General features: G+C 47.6%; 1 protein-coding gene across 4 annotated transcripts in view; it reads right to left on the bottom strand.

The window, feature by feature from the left end:
* Positions 1 to 24286, bottom strand: part of NFATC2 (nuclear factor of activated T cells 2) — a 97910-nt gene that overhangs the window by 44692 nt on the left and 28932 nt on the right. For all 4 annotated transcript variants that reach the window (XM_075108623.1, XM_075108624.1, XM_075108622.1 and 1 more), the window contains 3 exons: positions 17613 to 17815; positions 15308 to 15480; positions 4584 to 4724 (listed from right to left, as the gene is read on the bottom strand). In XM_075108623.1, coding sequence (XP_074964724.1) covers positions 4584 to 4724; positions 15308 to 15480; positions 17613 to 17815 — 517 coding nt within the window. The remainder of the gene's footprint in view (positions 1 to 4583; positions 4725 to 15307; positions 15481 to 17612; positions 17816 to 24286) is intronic.

Below are 24286 nucleotides of genomic sequence, written 5' to 3'. Positions count from 1 at the left end.
TTGGCAGGGGAAAGCACAGTCCATTTGCACTTTTCTCCCAGAGAAACACGAAACTCCTCTATCACTCACAGCAGAGCAGCAGTAACCAGTACACAGATGGGAGTAAACACAATGCACCCAACAGCATCTGACCTGCAAATTGTTACGTGACAATTAAAACAAATAAAAGGGGGAATTCCAAACCTTTTCCTTTTTTAACTGCATTGTAAGATCTGGGCCCCAACCAAACTCTAACTCCCTTGACCTTTAGCATATTCCAAACCCTTGATAGCCATAAGACTGCTTTTCAAGCTCTCCCTTCCAAATCAAAATTAAAAGAATACGTGCACTTCAAAAATTGCTATCTGTACAATCCGATCTAGTTGCTTCCCCTGACCAACCTTCATTTAGCTGGGCTCAGTTACGTGTCTCTAAGTTCAGATCTTAAAACTCCTTCAGCCAGACTCTGCTTTGGTGTGCTGGACTGACTCTGCCGAACTCATGAGCTCCCCTGGCTTACAGCAGCCTCAGATTACTCCTTCATCAGGCAGAGATAACTTAAAAAGAACTCAAAACTATAATGCTTGCGTGGTGGTAGACCTTATAATTAAGAAAGCGAACGCTATTTATGCATCAGCATTTCAACGCAAGTACTTTAGCCCCCTGCTCGCGCACAGAGCACCGAGCTCCAGCCCCTTCGCTTCGCTTCCTGCTGCCATTTCCTGTCGCAGGCCTAAAATGAGAGACTTTTGCAGACTTCTCGTTGGCGAGCTCATCGCAATAGCTTCTAGTTTGCGTAATACAACAAAGCAGTTGTTTTCATAACGACATCCCAGCGTAATTTGGGGAATATTCTTTATTTTCCAGGTATTTCTAGGGGGAAATAAACATATCTGTAGTGCTGTGTATCAGAGGAGTAAAAACTGTTCATTACTGTGCTTAGAAGCATGTTGTATTTCAGTCACAAATATGAACAGTTTTACATTTCTCTGCGTTGCTAGTAGTGAGTGAAGAATTGCCTACAAGATCCAGAGGAACCCGAAACAGGTTTTGGGTGTCCACCTGAGGAATAAAAACTCATTTACAATCGTGAGCCCCGAGAGCAGCTTCCTCAGCGTTGGAAGGCACGCCGACTGCCTCCTGCTCAGCACCCGCTGCAGGGTACTCCCGGATTTTGGAGCTTATGAAGCAATTAAGAGGAAAAAGTCTCACCACGCGGAGATACGTGCACAAAGGCTTTTTTAGGGAAAAAAAGAAGAGTCTTGCGACTCTCATCCTAGACACTGGACAAACAAACCCACACTGGACAAACGAGCCAAGTCAAGAAGCTCTACGGAGTATGACATGCTGAAAGCTATTAGATGCTTATTTACACTGCTGCTCTCACCCGTGTCGTTACTAGCAGAGCCAAAACTGACAGCAAAAGTGGGAAATCGAATACCACTTGCTAGCACAGGCAAGGCTTGCGAGCTGTTAAAATGAAACTCAAAGAAAACCGCGTTTTCCCTGCGAGCTGGTGCATCTTTCTGCCTTCACAAAGGTGTGATCCTTTCACAGGCTGCCCTGGCGCAGCATCGCGCTCTGGAAGGGGGCACACCAATGACAGGGTCATACCAATATGCACCATCCGCCCACCGGAATGTTTATTGTGGCTTTCTTTGCTTCCGAGCAGCTTATCAGCGCTTTTTGCGAGATGCTGTGCAAATCAGATCTTAGAGCGAGAGAGCTCCCCAAGGCGAGTGCAGGACCCACCTCCACCTTCCACCCGGTGACATTTCTAATTGATAAATCGGGCTGCAGCACCAGGCTGCTTCGTTGTGTGCTCATGCAGCCTAGTGCAGAGACAACTAAGCGTGGACGTGGTAACGATAATTAAAATTGTCTATATGACAATTGACAATTATAATGAGGGAAGCTGAAAGTCACAGGTGCATAAGATCCTGATTTTCAGGTAGGCTGGGACACTCATTAACCTCTGACAACCCAAGCACAAAGGCTTAATTCTCAATCTGCTGCAGTCAGCCAGAGTCAGATCGGCCCCTGCATGATTTGCATATCCAGCTCAGCATCTTAACCTTCCTCAGCTTAAGATATGTCTATTAAAGAAAGCAATCTTCACCTTAAAAGCTCTTCAGGGCATAACTGCGAGAGGTATCGCAGCATTATAAAACAGTGCATGGCTACACAGAGCAGAGTCCTCCAGCTAAACCACTGCAAACTACACAGACTTCTGATTCAGACCAAAGACTCGACTCCGGGCCTCCCATCCTCTGAACTCCCTCTCTGCCAATCATTTATTCAAAGTCCAGCAGACGGAGACTGCCTGCAGAGCCGAGGGGCGGCAGGGGAGGCAGGATATGGAACACCAGCGTGCAAATCCCTGCTCCAGACTGGGCACTGCCGCTGGGATAAGTCATGCCCCTCCGCTACCAGGAGGTAAAAAAAGAAGAAAAAAAAGAGAAGCAGTTTCCCCAGCAGTGAAGAAAAGCTTTAGATTTAGTGTGGAAAATGCTGCTGTTCTTTTTACTTTCTAACATCTATTCCAGTCAGAGCGTTCTCCGCTCTTGTATGGAAATAGGGGCAGGGCGTTTTGGATGTTTCCTCGAAATGGCATTAAGGGCTACCTCCTTTTAGTCTATCATCTCCTTTAGTTACTGCAAAACATTCTTGGGACAGGTACCGTCGCAGGCTGCCAAGCATGTTCCCATGCACCTTCACGATTCGCTGACATCGACGGAACAGTGGCAGCACAGTGGGAAGGAATTAATACATGGGCTTAAAAGGAAATACAGGGTGCCAAGAAAATCGCTCTGACTGCACCGACTCATCTGAACCTTCACAGTTCAGAGGCCCAGAGCCTTTCACTCTTGGTGTAAAATAGCATGGCTTGCTGGTAATGTGGGGAGAAACTGGGACCCACCGCATGCTTCCCCCCCCATCACCACCTGATGCCCACATACATTAATTTTTTGGCACGATTCTTACTTTTTGCCAAAGGCATCACCCCCTAAATCATGCTCTTCACTTGGGCGATGCAATTTCTTAAATCCCTTGCAAGGGATATATCGCTTAAGCTGCCTCTACCTTAGCTTACCAGCAGAAAACTTAGGAGCAACGTGTTTTCTTAACAGCACAAAGGGAACACAAGGTTTACATAAACCAGGCTGCTGCTTTTTTATACTGCAGAGTCCTTTGTCTCGCTGAAATCGATAGGAGTGAAGGATGGCAGAGTCTGGCCCTTCATATTTGCAAAGTGTTTTTCTGACCCCTGGACATTGTTGTTATCCTTGCAGAGCACATTATTTAGAACATAAAAATCAAGCCTAATGAAGGGTAAATTAAACAAGTCCAGACCATTTACAGAGAAACAAATGTCCATTTGCAAAAGCCTTAAAAAATCCAATAAAATACACATACCACTTAGTGAGGTGAGATGAAATGTCTGCGTGTGTATGATATTAGAAAACAAACAATTCAGCTCTAAAATAACAGGTAACTAACTACAGCAGAATGCATTTGTTTGCATTTCCTCCTGTGAACAAGAAAACCTGGGTTTCTGCTGCCCACCTTAACCATTAGATCATGCTAGAGCCTATTTTTCTGGGGTCAGATATTATCTGAGTTAGAAAGCAAGTGATGTTTATTATAGCATGCCGTTAGGAAAACACAATAGAGAGAGCTCAGCAAAGGCAGTAAAGGTGATGCCAGGCAGCTAAATAACTCCCAGTAACCATTCTTTATTCCTACTATCTATATTCACCCCGCACCAGTCAGGGTTTGGAATCACCTTGTACTGGCTCTGTGCAGCAAGCCGAGCAAATAAGCAGACAAGTTGAAAAAAGAGAGAACCTACAACCTGCCACTCCTTCCTCCTTCACGGTTGCTCAAGAGCTAGCAAGATTATCTGAAAACTTTGGCAGAATGTGTTTTAAAAGAAGCAGAACTACTGGGGAAAAAAAATATAAGTAGCATCAGGCGGTAACAGGGAGCTTTTCTCTTTGAATTGAATTTTATTTGCTTGCCACAGTCTGAGCCTGTATAAAAATATCTGGAAAAATATGGAAGATGAAGCAGGGCATTCTTGTTTCTCAGTACGTGTATAAAAATAATTTACTTTGTATAAAAATACACATTGTGCACGTTTTTCCCCCACAGACTTCTAAAGGGAAGAGAAGGCAACCTTTGCCTGTAGTTCACATCAACAAAAAAAATGTTCATTTCAGTTATGATTTCTGCAGTAGCATTCCCTAAACATGAGATTAAAAGAGCACAGAGGAACACGTAACAGTCATCCCATTTCCTTGATAACACATTCTTTTCCTGCTGATTCCCAGTGTCTGTATCCTTGTAGACTTTCCCCACGACACAGCTTTGATTTACTCATCAACAGTGCCTGAAAGGCCAATAATGCAAATATTTGCTCCCAAATCAAATTTTACTCACATGGTTAAGTCAAGCGACTTGGTTTTACTTACATGCACGTGAATGGGATTACTCACTTGAGCAGAGTTACTCATAAGCACAAATCTTAGGATGAGACCATGAGACAGCACTACAGATTTGCCTTATCCCGTTAGGGCCAGTTACAAGAAAACCTGCCTTACCTGACGTTTTCTCTGTGAACAACACCTTGGACTCTGCTGTGAAATTCTGTCCGGTCAGGATCATCTGTTGTCCTCCATAAACGAGGCAGCTATCAATATCTTGTCTTTCAACCATTGGAAGTTCGTGAGCAGACCTTTGGGCTGTGGACAAATTGCAGACATGAATGAAACCAACTCTGTTTTACCAGGACTTTCCAAATCTTCCCAGAACTATCCACAGATCGATCTTGTCATCGTTACCATCTGTGGACTGCCAAAGCAGCTTCTCCAGGGTGCTAAATTTAGGTTTGAGAGGGAAAAATAAACTTACTCAAGGCATTTTATTTGGAAACGTTCAGGAGCTGGCTGCAGCATTTCAGCTGTGCTGGCCTTACTCCTTGTCCTTGAGAAAGGACAGCTTGGATGAATGAGCTGGAACTTGCCCATCTCTGTTTCCAACTAAATGGCCAAATTTTCAAGTGCAGGCACACTGCAGCCCCGGAGCCCAAAAATTCCACCTGCAGAGAGGATTCCACTGAGTAACACTGAATTCCTTCAGAAAAATAAAATAAAAAAAGAACCAAACCCTTTTCTACAAAATGCCCACCACCTCCTGCTGAGCAGGCACTGCGGTTGGGCCCGGAGCAGCCCGCAAGGCAGCAAAGCACCGTCCCCGCCTGCGGGCGCCGAGCCTCGTGCACGCAACAAGAGGGGCAAGCACGAAGCCGCGCTCGCGCCGGCGCGCAGGAGGGGTCACACCGGGACTCTGCCGCCGCCTGGGCTTTCTGCAGGCGTGTTTTGCAGGGGCCTGAATGCCCGCAGAGTGGGGTCCTGTGATGCAGACTGACTTTGATTATAAAAGGCCAGGAAAAAAAAAGGTAGGGTGGAATCCAGATGGGCATGGAGGTGATCAAGGATTTCTAAGGTCTTTACTGTTCTTGGCCAAACCTGCAGCGTGACTTCAGCAAGTTATTCTCTCCTTCCCCAGCCATAAAACCAGGATAGCACCATCTCTCCACCTATTTTCCTCTCCTCCCATTAAAACAGCCATCTGCACGGTCAGAAAAGCTTTGGAGAATCCTGGTCACCGTTCCTGCGAGCCCATTCCAACTGCCTGCTAACAAGCAGCAAGAGCCGAAGAAAGCAAAGATGCGAGAATTGTTGTTCCCTACAACACAGACAGCTGGAAAATATCATGAGCTTCCCTGTGACCAGACCAGGTGGGCAGCAGTTTGGGTCTGGTGAACTGCGAGTTCACGACCTGCACTCAAACTCCTCCAGATTCATCCACCCCAACTGGAAAGGCCTCTAGAGGATGCCGCTCATCTACTTAACATCTGCCTTGGCTGGATTTTAATTTTCTCTGACAAAGAGCCTGATCCCAATAGACCCTGAGCACTTGTGCCTTCCCTTCGCTGAACACCGCTGGCTGCCGAGCCAAAAGCACGGAAGCGTTATCCTATACGTTCAGCGCGGGTCCTGCACGCGCGCACAGCCACGGCTGCGCTTTCTGCGACCTGGACCCGGCACTTTTTGCTGCTGCGCAACCTTCGGAAAGCCCAAAACCCAACCGCTCCTGGCCGTGGTGAAAGCTGTACAGATTCTCTCACCGCATGAAGAAAACGCTATTTGGTGGGAAGACACAAGCATTAAACCTTTCAGCCAGGTGTCTGCAGAAGAGGGGAGCAAATTCTCTAGCAAGGACAAGCTCAGCTGAACCCTTTTGGCCAGTAACGACAGAGTTTTTGCTCTTAAAATACAGATAATTCAATATTTATAACTTTCTTGTGCCATTTGAGAGGCATTTTTTAAAGTCTATTTAAAACAACCTTATGACTCATTGTTCCCTTCAAATATATAACAACAGCTGGGCTAAGATACTGCCAGTTAAGAATATATATTCAGATTATTTTCACAGAAGCTGCTAATTTCTTTCACATGGCTGTATGATTAAGTCCTTTCCCTAAATACTTGACTTTTTGATGAGTTCATAATTGGATTTATCACAAAGACAGATTTGTAACCTCAAAGGTTTAAGAGTAAAAAGCAATCATCAAAAACACGTCTACAATAGTCAAGAGAAAATGTGTTCAAGCTTTGCCCTGGACACTGCTTATTCCTATTCAATCCCCAAATTTCACTCCAAAAGCATCCCAAATCATCAAAATTCCAGATTAACCTATGTCTCCTTCAGACTTCAGTGTGTTAATAGAGAGCTTTGTACCTGACATCCCCCAGATCAGTGGTTCTCAAGGCTTTTTCAGGACGAGGAAGGACAAATTTTAGCCTGGAAATAACCGTCTGACTCATCTTAATTACATTTGGATCTCAGCAAGCTGGAAATCACTGCTGAAGACCAAGCCTCTGTCCAACTTCCATAGAGCGCAGTGTTTGTGTACGCTGTGACCTACCAGGGAGCCGGGGAGGACGGCCGGTTCACCAGGAACGTGCACCCTGGCTCTCAGGAAATGCCAAAAACCTGCCCGCCGCCCGGAGCCGAGCTGGGGCGGCTGCAGCAGCGCTGCCTGGAAGCCCGCGATGGGCTGGGGGTTTGTGCAGGTACCCCGACGCAGCTCCGTGCTGCCGGGGCCAGCAGCAGCCAGGCTGATGCACAGCTACGTTCAGGCACACCGACAGCACGGGCAGGCTACGGGCATCTCCAACACTGCTTTCACCCTGACCCAGACTCAGTCACCCCCTGTAGGTGACCAAAACCCGCGTGTGCTTCATACATGCTGCAGAATGACACCGTTTGGAAGTGTTTCAGCTGAGTTTCTCAATACAGATAGGATGCTAAAGGGAAAGGTGGAGGAATACAGGTACCTGCTGAGCACTGGCTGCCCTCTGCCCCATTTTGCCTGCATGCCTGTCCTCCCAATAGGTGGTTTGCAAACCCTCTTTTAAAAAAAAAGAAACCCACACTTCTCATTTTCCAAGATCTATCTTTTTTTTCTTACCCAGGCCTATAAGAAAGTTCCACCCCATTCCCCATTTCCACCAGTATGGAGGCTCAAGGTTCAGTGTGGAGCTGCCTCAATAGGATTACTTTTTTTTCCTCTGCAAGAAATATTAATTGCCAATAAATCCCCTTCCTCTAAGGCTCACGATGGGTAGACTGCATGCAATAATTTCACACTATTCCTTCTCTTCCCCCAGGGGTTGGCACTTCATAAAGTGACCTACAGCTACTGGAGTTTATGAGCTTTGAATAAACAAAACGCTGTTGATTTAACCAGTTGGGGTGTTTACTTTCAATAGCAACAGTTACTGACACAAGGCAGCAAAGCAAATGCTATAGAAATACTCACACTTGGCCTGAAGCAGTGTGTCGACCTATTAACAGGGGACATTATTTTTCTATTTTATTTGACTGTCTGCAAATCAAGATGTCATGGACGCACGGTGCCAAGAAATACAATGCACGCAGCAGCGCGCGAGAGAAAGGGAGCTGCTGTCTCAGAGCGCTGCGCCACCTCCAGCGAGCCTCGGTCCCCCGCCGCCTCCCCTGCCCGCGCCGCCCGCAGCCCACCCAGGCTCACGTGCACCCGCTGCAGGGGCACGGGGCGCTCGTCGGGGGCTGAGCCTTCACCCCCTTCCCCATGCCAGCAGGTGGAGGAAAGGTTAAGACAGCCTAAACCTCTGGGCCGGCAGGCTGAGCGCTTCACAGGGGATGCACAAGCCTGGAGGCTGACCGAAAGGAAGTGTGCCAAGGCAGGGCGAAGGTGTTTCTTGCTTCCCCACCTGCTCACAGCACCCATAACTGTTCCCTTTGCAGCAGAGAGGCTACTTGGTTTCCAGGGGAAAAAAAAAAAAAGGGATATTTTGAGACAACCGATTACCTGGATTACCTGTTGCAGCTCCAAATCTTGCCCAGGGGAGTGTTGCCCATTGTTGCTAGCAGGTTCCAAGCGACAACCTCAGCTGTATTCCCTAACGTGCTCCTTAGGTGATCCCAGCTCCACCTGAGAGCCCCTTTCGCTCGGCGCCACCCGGCTCTCCCCACCAGCGCTCCTCCAACACATATCTCCCGGGACGAGCAGTTCTAGCCCTGCCTGAGCATCGCTTTTCCTTCCACTGGCTTGGACAGCTTCCAAGCGCTGCCTTGTCTTGCCCAAAAGCTGACTCGTTTTATGAGGAGTCTTAACTGAAGCTAAATGTCTCTTAGCAGCCCCTGGAGAGGAACCGTCTCGGCAATCTCTCCGCCTGCACGTGCAAGAAGAGCGAGGGCTGGATTGGGTGATGTAGCAAAGCAAAAACACTACCGTGATCTGCCTCTCATGAGGAACAGGGCTGCGAGCTCTGCGCAGAGCAGCACGGGTCTGGCCATCGCTTCCAGAGCAAAGAGAACCCACAGCCTGCGCGTACGTGCGCGCTATCTCCGTGCCGCCTTCCGCAGAGCGGCTGGAGGCCTCCACGCAAACGCCTGCATAAACAGAGGGCAACGAGTAGCTGCTAGCGGGAAATCTGCTCCGCGCCGTCTTTCTGCCACCTGCAACACTGGATCCAGAGCTTAGGTTTACCTGTTCGCCCCGTTACCAGTTCAGGAGAGATCTTAACCCTGGCCCATCACAAGGAGCAGCAGCGAGGCTCACCTGCAGCTAGCGGCATCTCTGATTACCTCTAACTGCCATCACAATCCAAGTAAACCAAAAGCGTGGCTCCTTAAAAGAGGTGGGGTGATGGCCTGCACCCCCACTGCAGCAGTCTCCCCAGGCCAAATGTCCAGGTCCCTCTTTGGACCCCCTGTCCTTACCCTGCCCGGGGCAGCCCCAGCTCACCCTGGCTCACTGGAAGCCTTCAAGCCGTGACTCACAACTCCTGACATGCCTTTCCAAACCCCCAAAGGCTCTTGGCTCCAGCCACTGATATCTGCTGGATTTGAGAAGAGCAGATAGAGCTGGGTGTCTGATGCTAAAAAAAAAATCCCGAACCCTAGAAGCAATAGCAGAGGCATAATTTGTTGTGGGACTAATTCTTCCACCTCAGTGCAAACCTTAATGAGCCAAAGTCAATATCTCGTTCCTTCTGTCACACTGTGTGTGTTTACCACGAGCTGCCTGCCTGAGGTGAGATCGATAGGAGCAGAGCTCCTGTGCCCAAAGCTTACCCAACAGATTAATGTCCTGAGAGACTCTGATCCCACCCGTCCCACGCCGATGCACCCCGAGCTCTCTGCTGGGAGGAGTGGCAAAGGCTGGAGAGCTGCAGTATGGGAGCCAGGGGAGGACCAAGGGCAGGAGACGCCAACAGCGGGCAGGCAGATGTCAGTAAGGCACCCTACAGAGTAGCAATCTTCTAATCGGAGGGATGGGATGAATTACTCCTGGTAGGAGCATGGGGCAGCGGAAGGCTTAAGTGAAAATCAAGTAAATAAAGAAAATTTCTAACCTTCGCGATTCGATGGGAAACCTTAAAAATGTGATCTACACGCTATGAAAAGAAGAACCCAGTATGAATGACAACAGTTTCCAATTTGTCGCCAGCAAGACTTAATCAGCAGTTTGTACAGAGCCATCCAAGGAAAAAGCACCAAAAATAGAGGGCTTTTCTCCACCTCCTTCTCTGCACATAATTTATTTTATGATGTCCTCGTGAAGGAGTGACAAGCACTGATGGCAGCAGTGTCAGATAAGTACGACACTTTCTATGAACTGCAGCCAGCTCACCAAACCAGCATGTGATTAATGACAGGAAAACCATGGCCTCGGTTCACTTCTCTGTCGATCATCTCTGTGGGTATGCACAGCATTTCCCTTTAATCCCTGGTGGAGGAGATCTGCTGAGCCTAAATTATGCTCAGAAATCCATGCTCTGCGTAATACGCTGGGGCGCTCGCTTTCACCAACAGCAGTACTGCAAAGACCAAAAGTAAACAGGAGTTTGTTCTCATGGCAAGGCTTGCAGCCTGCAAAAAGGGCAGGCATTTTCCTTCTGTCTGACTCAGACCTTCCAGACTGAAATCTTTTGGTTGCACATTAAAAGTGGCAAATGTTGCCAGAATTAACTTTTAAATTCTGTGCTTTAGGAGAGAGAAAAATCATACTTTAGAAAAAGCACCAGGTTTTGTGTCAGTTGTTTTTATGGCAAACTATGTGACTGTCTTGAAGTTGAAATGAAAGGGGGGAAAAATTCCTTTAATTCAGCTGCTACTCTCATAATAATCACAGTTATGGTTAAACTTGCAAATGGGTATCTCCCACGCGCAAAGAGACCATTTGTTTCTGCTTTTTTATCTCAGTAAACTAGGGCTCCTTCTCGCCTGCCATTGTATTCCAACCAGCACAGCTCCCGGCCGAGGAAAAGCACTCGCTGGTTTGCCAAGACAACATTCTTTTACATGACTAGCTCTTTCCTCTGTAGTTATTAATGTGTCACATATCATAGGCTCAGATTGTCTAATATTATGGGAAAATCTACTAGAAGGAGAGAAAAATAAAGGAAACTTCCAGGGAAGTTGATTAAAGGGAAATTAGATATTTGACCCAATTTAGTGGAACAAAATATGGTCAATAATAGAAACTATTTCAATTCCTCAGATGGACACACAGTTCTTTAGTAATAAGCTTTGTTTGTTTTGTTTTGGTTTTGTACCACCTCGGATTATCTATTATAGGAACGTTTTAGACTCCCCCTGTCATGCCAAGTGCAGCCATTTGCATTTTAAGGGACTCACGAGCACAGCCTAGCATCAGCAAACACGGGCTGTACGAAACAAGAACTGGGAAACACTTTGGGAAGGTTTAACCACGACCCATTAGAATAAAAACTGTGACACAACATGGATGATACTCCTAAGCCTTACGCTCGCATCTCGCAGATGCTTGCATAAAGCTGGTTTTGGTCGTAGAGTAAAACAAGCTGCCTCACAGGTGCTTATGGGGCTACTCTGAACTCCCTTCAATGCCGCTCCTTCTCTGCTCCGCGGATGCTTCAGCCCAGGAGCAGAAACACAGCTCCAGGGGCCAACCCCTGAGTTGCAGCTCGCGGTGAAAGGGAAATCAAAGCAAATGAATAGAGCTAATGTTACAGACACTGTCTTAAAGGTTTGAAAATAATGATCAGGCCTGCAAAAACCAAAGCCCTCCACGAGTGGCTTGCTGTTATCAGGGCTGTATTTGAGAGGACAAGCCAACTCAGTAACCCTTCACGCCTGCGATTTCACCGCCGTTGGTGATGGCAGCTCCGTGCCAGCCCTGCCTGGCCCAGCCAGAGCTTGCCCCCACGAGCTGGTTTACGCCTGTGCTTGAGCGCAGACCTGCACAGGCAGGGACGGACAGTCGGGCATGCACAACTGCACTGCGACCGACGGCCCCGAGGCGTGCGGGGTGTGCCGCCGGCGGCCGGGCCAAGCAGCACCCATCGGCCCTGGGTCCCAAGGACATCTCGCGTAGCGCCTGTGGGGCTTGCTGCCATTTCAGGGACTCAGTGTGGAGCATCGCCCAGGAGAAGAGGTTTTTCTCACCTTCCCAGCCCTTTTTTTTTATCCCTAAGTTTATTTATCCCTAAGTGATGGCCTGTTGCTGCAATTATCAGAGGGATTTCAAATGCCTTTGCCTCCTCCGGGGCTTCAGAACGAATCAACAGGCAACAGGAGGAAAAAGCTGCAAGCTGCTGAATGTGCAGACTTGTCTGGAGATGAGGTCCATTTTAAGGCATAACTGATCATTTAACAACATATCACCTCCTTGGTCCTCCCACACAGCTGCCTGGGGAGGAACTTGCTCCGGATGATGCTTTGAACCTGTGAAATCCCCTCCTAAAACCTGTCAAGTGCTGAATGTGACACAGATGAGGTGGAACCGAATCGCCCCGTGAAAAGCAGATACTTCGCAGTTCTTGCCTCATTGCAGCTAATGATCTGCTGACACCAGTGGGAGTTTTTAGCCAGGATCGGCTTCTGCTGAGGAGAGCACTCAGATATTCTGTTGGTAGCAACAGTGCTCTCGGGGGAACCCCACTGGTAGGGAAAAGGCCAGTTATCTTAAAGCTGCTACTTACTAAGGCTTTCTTGGTGGGATATTATTCATAGCTACCAGACAGGAGAGGTCTTACAGGAGCGCCCCTGAGGATAAGGATTCCCAGGTGGCAATGTTAAAAAAAAAAAAAAGACAGAAGCAAACAAAGGGAAACAAAAAACGAGAATCCCAGCAGCACACGAAGGTGGGAGGTGGGAGACAAGGAGAACACGTACCCGAGCCCCAGCGTGCCCCGTCTCGGCAGGTCACCTGAGCCTCCCTGACGCTGAGCTCTGCAACATGTCCAGACTGTCTGGGAGAAACTGAGATTATCACCTCTAGTGTGATTTAGCCTGCATTAGTAACGCTGGCTGAACCAACTAATGTTTTTAACCATCTTCCCAGAACTGGGCTGAGATCAGGAAGTGCTACTGAAATGCAAAAACGTTGCTAAATATGCAACATACATTCTAAACGGAAGAGGTTTATTACTCCAGATCACTTTACACTCTGCTTCCATGAGTTCAGAAAAGCACGGTCCTTAACACGGCTCTCCAAATTGCCACTATATCCAGTATCCAAAAAACAAAACTTACTTTCGTTTTCTTTTTTTCTGGGGGGGGTGTGGGGGGTGTGGGGGGGTGGATGGGGGACAGGACAACAAATACATTTTTCTCCTGTAGGCTCTTTGCTGTCTGCTACGCAGCCAACGTTTTCATACTTTAATTACAAAAAACATAAAAATAAGCCACTTACACTGATATCTCCACTCTTAGGTTTTTTTCATGCCCCGAAGACTCATCAAAGCAAACACGTCTCGGAATAAGTGCCTAGCCATCTTAAACAAGGCACCGCAAATAGCAGTCATTGCACAGGCAAGTTAGGTGTGCGCGTACAATTTGGAAAAACGTGATGCTATTCTGTAAACTGTGACTGGATTTCTGCTGGAACGCTCTTCGATCATGGGCAGTGACACGCTATGCAATTGTGGCAGGGTCTTAGAAATGCCTGGCTAACTGGTATCTGCTCTTCCTGTAGGAGGATTTGGATAAGTGGGGTGTGATCTGCGGGGCTCCCTGCACGACCGGGGACCATCCACCCTCTGCTCTGGGCTCACGCTGTTTTTCTGTACGGCGGGTGTAGGAGCTGCACCTGCAGCTTCCCCACCCCAGCAGCTCCCCGTTGCCTGCAGGAACGGCCTGTTTCCACTTGGAAAAGAAGCCGAGGGAGAAGCCAGGTGATTCTCTGCCGCAGTTCCTTTCCTATCCACAGAAGCTGCCGTTTGCTGAACATTTCCTTTAGCAAATGGGCCTTTGTTTCAGCAGGGACACGCTTGGGGTGGAGGCCACTATTGTTTCAGCCATCTGGTCCCATAAAGGATCGTAACCGTTTCCTATGGAGAAAGGTGGCGGCTGCTCCCAGTACTCCCCTCCCCATCACGGTGCCCGGAGACTTCGCTCAGCTGCTAAAACGCTCTGACAGTTGGTACCTTCTCACAAACATTGCCAAGAGATCACACATACCCGTCACCCTCTCCTTAGCCTTGCCTTGTGTATTAATTTCTACCGTTTTTTAAAAAGCTGCCATCAAGAATTCATTAGTCACAATTTCTCTTGTTTTCCCATCCAAAACCGGCTCCTCTCTTACTCTAAGCAGTTGTTATTTAAGTAAAGCCTGCATCTCAATAAATAAAACTCACACATGAGAAACTCTTCAATGACTTTCTTCACATGACTTATGGCAAGACGGATTCTGCTAAAGGGGTGAGTCATTCAGCAAAGGGAGAGGAAAACTGTTCATTATGTATTTGTGAAATCCCCAAACCGCTGAAAAGGCACCATTTACCAACAAAAAGCATTGCAGGATGCACATGAACCAGCAAAGTGGGTGGAGCCCTTCCAGAAATGACTGCGACTCAGGGGCACCTCATCGGAGGCCTATCTTTCTCAGGATCCAGTATGTTAAAACGAGTGGGAGGTGCAGGTTTCTCAGCTCATACGCTTGTAGGATTTGCCCCCCAAAAAAATCAAAACTGCAAGTTTTCTTCTGTCCCTCAGGGGAATACCAGAACAACCCGGGCTTCCCCTGCTTCATGCGCAGCCTCCTCAGCTGCACACCCCTTAGCATCAACAGCTAGAAAAAACAACAACCAGGATGCGCCCGAGGCTCAAAATCAAACCATTTGCTCCATTTCAGTTGTGTTCCTGCCACAGCTCAGACCAGGGGACTGCAGTCACTCCTTCGGCAGCCAGGACTGGCCACAGTGCCAGGACCTGGCCCAGGTTTGAATTCAAAACCTCCAACCACCTGCCAGCTTGTGGATAACAAGCTCTGGTCGTGCCTCAACTCAAAGTAAAACCACTCCCAGGAAGGCAGGCAGCTTGCATGCTCATGCACAAGCAGGGACGATGTCTGTAAGCCCCTACACGCACACCCACACTGGCTCCCTGCTCCCAGAAGAGACCTGCTAGCCAGAAAGATCCAGCAGCAACACAGTAATAAACACAATTTGCAAAAGCCCCAAAGTCCCTTGCTGCCCTCACAAGCCCCACACACTGTGAAGAGCCACCCGCTGCCACAGCTTGTTTCAGGAAAGGGAGTGCGTGTAGGTAAGAGCTGCAGGTCACTCAAACAGTGGCACAGACCCAGCCGCCACAGGAAGAGCAGAGCACGCTGCATTTGCCTATCTAGGCACAGCGGGTTTTTTCCCCTCAGTGCTAGCCTGGAGCAGAGGGACGAGACCATCGTTGCTGCAAGAGACAAAGGAGGAGCAAATCAGGGGATACTTACAGCATTCGATGGGGTTCGATGCTGCTTGCAGAGAAATGATCCTGCCGTTGGACTCGGGGATGTGCACGCGGAAGACGAGCCGGACACGGGTGTTCTTCCTGCCGATGTCTGTCTCTCCCTTGCGCAGCTCGATGTCTGCATTCCTCAGCTTCAAAATCCCCGCGCAGTCAATGCTGCCAAACATACACGCCAGTTAGCTTAAACATTTCTGCTCTCAAACAGCTTGGAAATAGGTGACAGGCAAGAGGATTAAGCTGTTTTGCCTCGATCTCTGGGTTAAGAGCAGCTCCAAATACTTGTTCTGCTCAGGATCTAGACACTGCCTTTTCAGCTGTCACAGGGGGAGAAATCGCCACTCACGCAGCGAGTGAGGGGTGCTGCTGGACCCCTCCCCAAAGAGTCTGCGCCCAGTGGCTCAGCGCTTCCCAGGCAAGTCCCAGCCGAGGGCTAGGGGTGGCCCTTTCCCTGGGGACGGCCAAAGCCACTCTCCAGACATTACAACCCTGAGTCTTATTTCCCTCCTGTGCTAAGCATGAGAGTGCACATGGCAGTGCCTGCCCTGGCCCCCCGGCACAGGGAGAGTGAACCAGAACAAGAAGCGCATACTGGGGCAGGCCGAGCCTGTGCTGGAGCCCTCCGCAAGGTAGAGAGCATTAAAGCCTCCACCGCCAGCTCTCCAAGCAGCTCGGTGCCCACAGACGGCTCAGCAGCTATTGCCTGCACGCGGGCAAATTAGTTCAGCTCCACAGGGAATCACAGCAGTTGAACCAGCTAATTGCATGCACCACCCAGGCTTGTTTCCCCACAGTTTGTACTGGCAAGCGCTTAGTTCAGCTCCAATGCAGGAACCAAACTGCTCTTCCCTCCTTTCTGACAAGGTAGGTGCTTCTGCTAGAACTGGGCTCTCCAGCCCTAGCCCAGGTCACCATGCCACCCTCTAAAGCCCTGGGATGTTGTTCCCAGCCAAGAAAATAGCCTGGCAGTGGAAAAAATAGTTCCCTGCTCCCATTCACCGTTTTCCTGCACAGAGGGAGGACGTAGGGAGCAGGATGGGCTGAGCAGCAAGCAGGGAAAGGATTAGGATTGCTTAAACCGGCATTGCAACTTAATATTGGTGTTAAGTGCAGGTTAACTTCTTAAGAGTCCAGTGTAACCTAGCAAACATGCCTGTCTACATGAAGAGAATGTCCCAATTAATAGTTAGAGAACCTAAGAGCTTCAGCTCAGCAAGAGTCCTCACAGGGTGCACTGTTATTAGACAGGCACTGCCAACCCCTTTTGATATCAGTTTTAAAGACATACCATTTTTCTTCTTTTGATATGAATTAAAATCACATTTTGGGAGGCACAAACCCCAAGCTGTTTCCTACACCCACACTGTTCCTTGCCACTGCATGTGTGCAGGAGTTTATTACTCCAGGGTTGCTCGTTAGGAACAGTCATGTTCCATTCAGCACTTGGCTGCTGAAGTTTGAGATGTGGACTTTTCTTTATCTCCCTTGGGTGCAGAGGGAAGGAGAGGCTTGAAGGAAAGGAAGGAATGAGGTATGTTTTCTGAAAAAAGATATATAAAGAAAGAACGTGGATTTTGCGATGAAGTAGGGGGGCTTAAAAATAAAGCTGCCCTGCCAATTTTGTCAGCGTCCTCCGAAGGATGAAGACACAGCTCTTCCCTCCGCAGAGCAATCACTCTCACACTGCCTGGCACACATTCAAGGCTCAAGTTTCAGACTGGTGCCCACTTCATCCCTCTGCCCCCATAAACTGGAAGGAGTAATACAGAAAAGATGTGCCTGTACTTGCTTTTCTGTTAACCTATCACAACAAGAGAGCGCGATTTCACGGCCAGAGCACTTGGCTGAGTTCAGGAGAGACGTTTTCTACTCCATTAAATGTAAAACGAACCATACACCTTTCCTCCACTGCCTGCTGCTCCTTGCTTCTTACAGCATCACTGCAGCACGAGGACTTGAGATGTGAGTCTTGTTTTCCTTAGTGCCCTAGAAAACCATTCCGACTTTGAAGATGACAGACAATTACAATATAGCCACCGCAGCAAAAATACCTGCGTGGTCAGCTGGTGAATGGTAACTCCTTAAGCAGCTTTAACCCAGGTGCTTGCAACTGCTGCTCGTGCTGTTTTAAAAGGGTCTTACACTCGTATATCATCCCAATGCTTTGGGAAGGGGAGTCCCTCCAGAGCAGGCATCATTATTCATTTAAGTGACTCCTTTCCAGAGGAGAAAGAACTTCACATGCCAATTTAATCCCCCTCAACTTTGCTAATAAAAAGAAATATGCTTACGTTGCTTTCATGTTGTTTTTGGGTTCCAGTGGGATCTCTAAAACTTTGGTGTTGCCAATGATTTTTTCATAGCTGGTGGTGGTGACAGTTTTTCCCGTAATGCGATGGACTTGATAGAAAGCGTGAGGTTTAAGTATCCGTTCATCTGCTGTCCCGATGAAGATCTGAAGACCCAAGGGTTTGTTCTCCATGTAACCGTGAAGCTGGCAAGACATTAAAAATCTATTATCACACACAGGGCTTGCAATGCCTTCATGTCAGGAAAGCAAATAGATATACAGACATATATACAGATACGGAGATAGGCTTAAAGATATGTGTAGTACAGACTCTTTCCTACTCAGACACAGACAGAGTATTTGCTGGAGTCCATGATACCTAGGGGAAGGGAGCTAATGGAAAACATGTAATTAATTGTTATAATACTAAATATATAAAGAAGAAAAAAGGAATATATCAAGAAATAAAAATTCCAGACAAGCTCTCCATCACCAGAAATTTGTTGGTTGTCTCCAAAACAGGTTGATAAATCCCCTCAAAAAATATATTTTTGAGTACACTCGTTCAATTTGCAGTTACCGATTTCTAAATGAGGTTCAAAAGATATTTCTCTGCGGGTTGGATAAAGCTGCAAAGCGGAGCCGACTCCCTGCACCTGCAGCCTTGGGCAGTGCTTCCTGCTCCCCGTCAGCAGGAAACCCCGTACGGGCAGAAGAAAGTCTCTCGCTTGCATTTATGTAAGTGGTACATATGTGGTACTCCCATATGCACCGGACCTTGTCAAAGCTAATGGAAGATGCCCATTGACGTAAGGGGCTTTAAATTGGTCCCTATGTGATGCCCACCTTGCAAACCCTAGCTTCTGTCCAGCCTAACATTCAGTGAAGGGACTCGGCCTCAGCTCAGCTTATGATTCTTACTTCAACTGTAGTTAAGAAATAAGGTTTTTTCCCCCTAAACAGGAAGTATCTAGCAAACGTGTCTGTGATTTTGAGAACTGAAATGTTAAACGACGTATAAACATTCCAGAAATTAATGATCCCTGCCACAGCCCCTTCCCCAGCCCCGGCACGTGCGGTGCAGTCTTGCCCCACCTCTTATCTATTTCAAACCCAGCTGGAAGGATTGTCCTTCCAGCCTCCCACTTTGCTCAAGTCACCCAGAGCTTCACACCCCTCCAGCTTCCCCTGCCTCCCTCTTGCACCGCATTAAAATACCATCGGCACAGGCCGAGACGGCGTTTTTGGCCTGTGACTGGACAGTACCTGGCACAAGGAGGTCTTAGCTGACCTCAGAGGCTGGGGCCTCTAGGGTTCAAGGACATGAACAGATTCTTCTGTACCAAGTAACGTTTTTATAAACAGCGTTTGCTGCAAGGGAAGCGAGAAAGCCAGAATGCCTCCTTAGGCCAGGAGACGAGGAAATTTCTCCTTCTTTATTAACATTTAAAATTACAAATCAAACCATTCTAAATTTCTCACATAACCAAAAATGAAAACCAGACATTTATCTACCGCATAGCCAGTGATCTAGCTGAAAGGGAACTTTATGGTCTGAGACATGCTAAATTTGTTTTCAATTATTCTGTCCACATACAAAACCTTCATGAAGCCATACGAAGCAAATAGTACTGGAAGATCAGAGAAAAGGAAGATTAAGCTCACGGTATTCATGGCCAAACCGGGGTTTTTTGTGTTTTGGTTTTTTTTTTTTTCTTTTCACCAGTCAGCAGGAGGTATCTTTGCATAGAAGGATTAATTCCCCCCAGGAAGGGGACCACATGCAGCATCAACGCAATCCTGGCAACCTTCCTTCAGTATGGCAAATGTAAAGCGACACTCACTCTTCTGAGCTATCATTACTCATCTAGCACATATTTGCAAGGCATACAGAGACAGGGTCTGTGCCCCAGAGACCCTACAACCCAAGGGCCTGAATTCGCAGCTTCTACTTACATGAATAGCTCCATTGAAGTCAACAGGCCTTAAGCAGGGGCTGTGTGAGAAGGAATTACAGAATCCAGCCCAGCCACAACTCAGACACCTACGCTAGCTCAAGCGCTTTGGGAGATTGTGAGGAAGGAAAATAGGGTACGAGGCTTTGTGCAAACACGCCAGTTGGCTCCAGGAGCGAGGTGGAGGAAGAGTGGAGCTGGACTCCAAGCACAAGGGTTGGCACCGGAGAAGCAATGTTGCCAAGAATGTGATGAATACGATGGTGGCCATGGGGAGATGTAGAGATGCATACGGTGTGAGGAAGATGAAGGGCAACAGAGGTCAAAATGATAGATCTACTGGGAACAGGCATGAACGTAGGAACCACCCCCTGTTTATCCATGGAGGCCCAATAAGCCCCAGTCCTCTGGGAACCATCCTGGAACTCATCCTAAGTATGGTACTTTCAAAATCCAGGACTTCCTGGCCTTCAATTAAAAGCCACTGTATGACCAAAGCCATCTTGACTTTACAAGGGGAGAGCGAGAAGAGAAGAGCAGTTTTCAAGTACTGAGCATGTTTATTGTCATGCCTGACAGAGTAATTCTTTGTGGATCCAGCTAAGATGACAAGAGGATCCTTTGGACTGGAATGGTTATTACAGTGACAGCAACGCAGCTTTTGCCCTACCCGGTGCCTGGCAGAACCAAATCCCAGAGTTATAGTGCGAGACTGGAACGGAGGAAAACAGATAATAGATTACAACAGAAAATTTGCCCCGCTGAGCACAGTCAGTAGCAGCTGCAACAGAACTGGCTACGTACAGTTTTTAATATTTGGCCACTTTAAAAGTAATTTTAAGTGGTGTTTGCGCATGTATAGAATGAATTCCCAAGACAAAACTATTCAGGGTCTTCCAATAATAGGTATGTCTGTGGGTGTGTGTCTGTATAAATGTATACACCCTTAAAGAAGAGAGGAATTGATTGCCTCTTCAGATTGCAATGTTTGTATCATCTGCTGGATGAGGGCGTATAAAACACAGAGTAAAAGGTCTTCTAGTCCTCCACAGGACCCGATTTTGTATCAATTGTTTGATCAGTGGGAGAAAGTAACATAATTATTTGGTGACTTATGGCACGATGGCGATGCTTTGGGATTACATCACTGTAACATCAAAATAGCATTATAAAATGCAAATACAAAGAGAAAAATTTATGTAAGAGAGTCGAGCATCCCTGCTTAAAAAGGTGGGTCCTTATTTTGAGTTAATTGATTCTGTTTTAAAGGATGATATAGGTGATCACCTACCATAAACATTTCCATCTACCCTTCATTTGCTAAGACACATCAGGATGACTTAGGAGCAAAAAGTGAAGATGGACAACCCACAGAAATACTCCAGGAACTTTAAAATCAGAGTTTTACACCCAGCTCTGCCACAGATTTACTACATAGGCTCGGTGATGTCATATAACCTCTCTGTTTATCCATTACAGGGGAACAGTGACGCTAACCCTACTTTGCAGGCACAGAAATGAGTTAATATTTTGTGCTGTGCTTTTATACAGAGAAATTCGTTATGAGCTCGAACGGAAGAACACATTGAAGCTATGCTTCAGATATACGTCCCCCCTCAAAATTGAGCTATGGAGACTGTTAGCTCTCAACAAACACTCACCTCCACTACGCTAGGCAGCTGCTTTAGTATTTAACCATAACACTGATCTTTTCTTTGGCGGAGCAAAGGAGTAAAACTGACCCTTAAAGAACCCTACAGAGAAGGGAAGACTTAAAACATTTTTTAAATAATAACTTTGAAATTAATTTTTCCTCCCTCAGCACAACGAAGCCGCTCCAAAGCCTCCGTTTTTCAGCCCGGCTCTTCCCCTCGTCGCAGGGGAAGGGGGACAGCAGCTGGCGCTGCAGCTGCCCGAGGCGAGGATGCAATGCCCTGCGATGGGAGTTTCAGCAGAGACGAGAACAGAGGACCAGCCCCACGCCAAGGTGTTTCCTTATGCTTCTTTCCGTGAAGAAAACAAAATTATCTGGATTCCACTTTCAGGAGAGTGAGAACTGAGAAAGATTTATGAATACAGAACTCTGGGAGGAAATAGTTTTGTGTATTATAAGGTGACCTACTCACAATAAAACTCCCCCAAACTGTATACAGATCGAGCTGGAAAAAACCCAACTACTTTGAGTCACATTTGCCACAAGGGGGAAGAGAAGCCAGACATGATGTGTACCTTTCCATACTCTATTTTGGGATTTTAAGATCCTATTTCTTTCAGTTGAAAGATTTTTCTAAAACTTTGCTTTTGCATAACTCCTACAATATTAACATAGCCAGACACGGGCTGGTCTATGACCTGAGGAAATGCAAAGCACTTCGGCAGATAAACAAATAACATCATTCAGAAAACAAGGAGACTTTTCTTGTTTGGTTTGCTGCTACGATTGGGTTTCTAAACAAAATGGAAATGTGTGGCATGATTAAAATCATCGGCTCACCTCTGCATAAATAAAATTCATTCATTCTGCACTCCATCCGTGGATCAATACTGGTCAAATCTGGGAGAGGGGGGTATTAAGTGCCATTTTCAGGAAGGTACGTGTGTAATTCTGCGTGCAAAACCAGACGTGCCTTTAGCTGCTCTGGGTCGGCAGCCCAGTTACGCGCCTGAACACAGTTCCTGTGATGGTACCAGCAATCACCGCCATCGAGACCACAGGTTAGACACGTGAAACAACACTTTCGGGTTTTTTTTCTCCTGTGCTCAAAACTCGGGTCTTTGTACAAACCGAGCCCCCAGCTCCAAATATACAAGCACTTAAAGCAGGAGTTTGAAGTTCAAATCTAAATCAGTCCCTACCGCAGCGTTCAGACGACCCAAACCCTGCATCTGTGCAGCTGACATCGCCCCTGGCTGTGGGGATTTAAAAACACAGGTACACCTTTGCTGTGCTGTACGAAGAGCAAATCTCTTTGCACAAGCGAAGCCTACAACGTGGCTTAGTTTTGCTGCCTGGTAACCAAGTGATGAACTGACAGCAGAGTCAGAACGAAAGGCAAATTCCTTGGGAGAGTCTGTAAGTGGTCACCTATAGATACAACATACGCCACATACAGAGGGAATTTAGTGAAACCTTTGGAATTTAGATCTTTGAATCTTGGACACGTTTACTTGAGTTTAAATATTATTATTATATTTTATATAGACTTACATTATTAGCAAGAGGAAGGAGGATTCCCGGGAGAAAAGTACTATAACGTTTTTATACTGAGGTGGGAAGCCAGGGCAGAGGGGTGCAGTGATTTGCTGGGTCCTGCAGCGGACGAGCAGCCAAAGTGCGGTGAGAAACCCGAGGCCCCCGTCCCCCCGCACCCTGCCTTGCCTCAGGGGTTGCCAACCTCGTCCTGCAAATGGTGCAAACGCACAGTAACACCGCTCGCCGGCCGCAGCACCTCGGTATTGCAAGCTTCTGCCTTCGCCTTTTTAATTGACGGGTTCCAGAGCCGAACCTTCCCGGGGATTTCTAGTTTGTGTGTTGCACATCTGAAAGTCTGCAACCAGTGATGGGCTTTGCGAGACAAGAGCAGGAGCATCTGCAGATCTTACGGGCACCACTGAAGGGCCCCAGTGAGAACATCGCCCTGCGCGATACAGATGCTGATTGCCTTAGAGAGAAGAAGGGAATAATTTGTTTTCCATTCATCCCAACAGAGATTTGCTTGTCAAGAATTTAGGTCTTTCTCCCCTGGGAGATATAAAGCTGCATCTCTAAAGCTGATTGCACACATCTTCCTGTCTAGACAACGCAAGCTACTGCCAGAAGGAAAGTATAAAATTGGGGAATGAATTCACTAGTCTTGGTGATTTTATGTGCTCGAAAGTAATCAGTTCTCTTGCTTGTTTCAGCTCACTGTAACAGGAGGCTTAGTTCATTAGGGGCTGCCTATTGCTCGCTATCTCCCTGTGGAAGTCACTCCAGCTTCCCCCCGAACGGGGTGTGCATGCGTGTGGTCAGCTTTGAGCATGGCGCTGGGGTGATTCAGATAGACCATCCCCGGCTGGTAGTGAAAAGTGGGAAAACAGAGCTCAACTGACAACATTTAATTAGAAGCAAATACAGAGCCGCGTGAGTCGCTTCCTCCTACTGCTTCCCTTTTCCTGCTGTACACAAGAAGATAAGAAAGCACTGAAAGGCTCGCCAGGAGCAGCATGCGGTTGCAGCACCGGCTGCCCGAGGACGGAGCCCCAGCTCGCCCAACGCCTGCCTTCCCCTAGAAACAGCGAGGGCCTGCAGCGTTAAAGCTGTCTCTAAAAGCTTTTGACACCACAAACTGTTCCACTGCTCGGACTCATCACCAGCCCTGAGGCTATTTTCCACGCCAGCAAGCATTTTCGGACACTCTGCGGCGGACAAGACGAAGACGTGCTTGTCGGAAGAGGTTGGCACGGTGTTTCTGTCGCGCCCGCTCAGCTCCATTCCTGGTGGAAGCAACTTCGCATCTTGGATTTGACCAGTAATTCTCATCACTAATACCTTTCGACTGCCATAACTTCAGGGGTTTTTGGGGGGGTCTTTACTCAACAATACTCCTACCAAGCTGGAAAATTTCACTGCATTGTCTGGGGGCGAGTGGCGTATCAACAGCTGTCAGTAACTAAGACAAAGGCCTCATCCAGACACCGTATCATGTAGCGACTTGCCTGCCTGCTTCAGTTAGAGCTG

This window comes from Phalacrocorax aristotelis, chromosome 13 (assembly GCF_949628215.1).
Source record: "Phalacrocorax aristotelis chromosome 13, bGulAri2.1, whole genome shotgun sequence".
In the NCBI taxonomy this organism is placed as follows: Eukaryota; Metazoa; Chordata; class Aves; order Suliformes; family Phalacrocoracidae; genus Phalacrocorax; species Phalacrocorax aristotelis.
The sequence above is the reverse complement of the archived record's forward strand: the minus strand, read 5'-3'. Positions and strand labels throughout refer to the sequence as shown.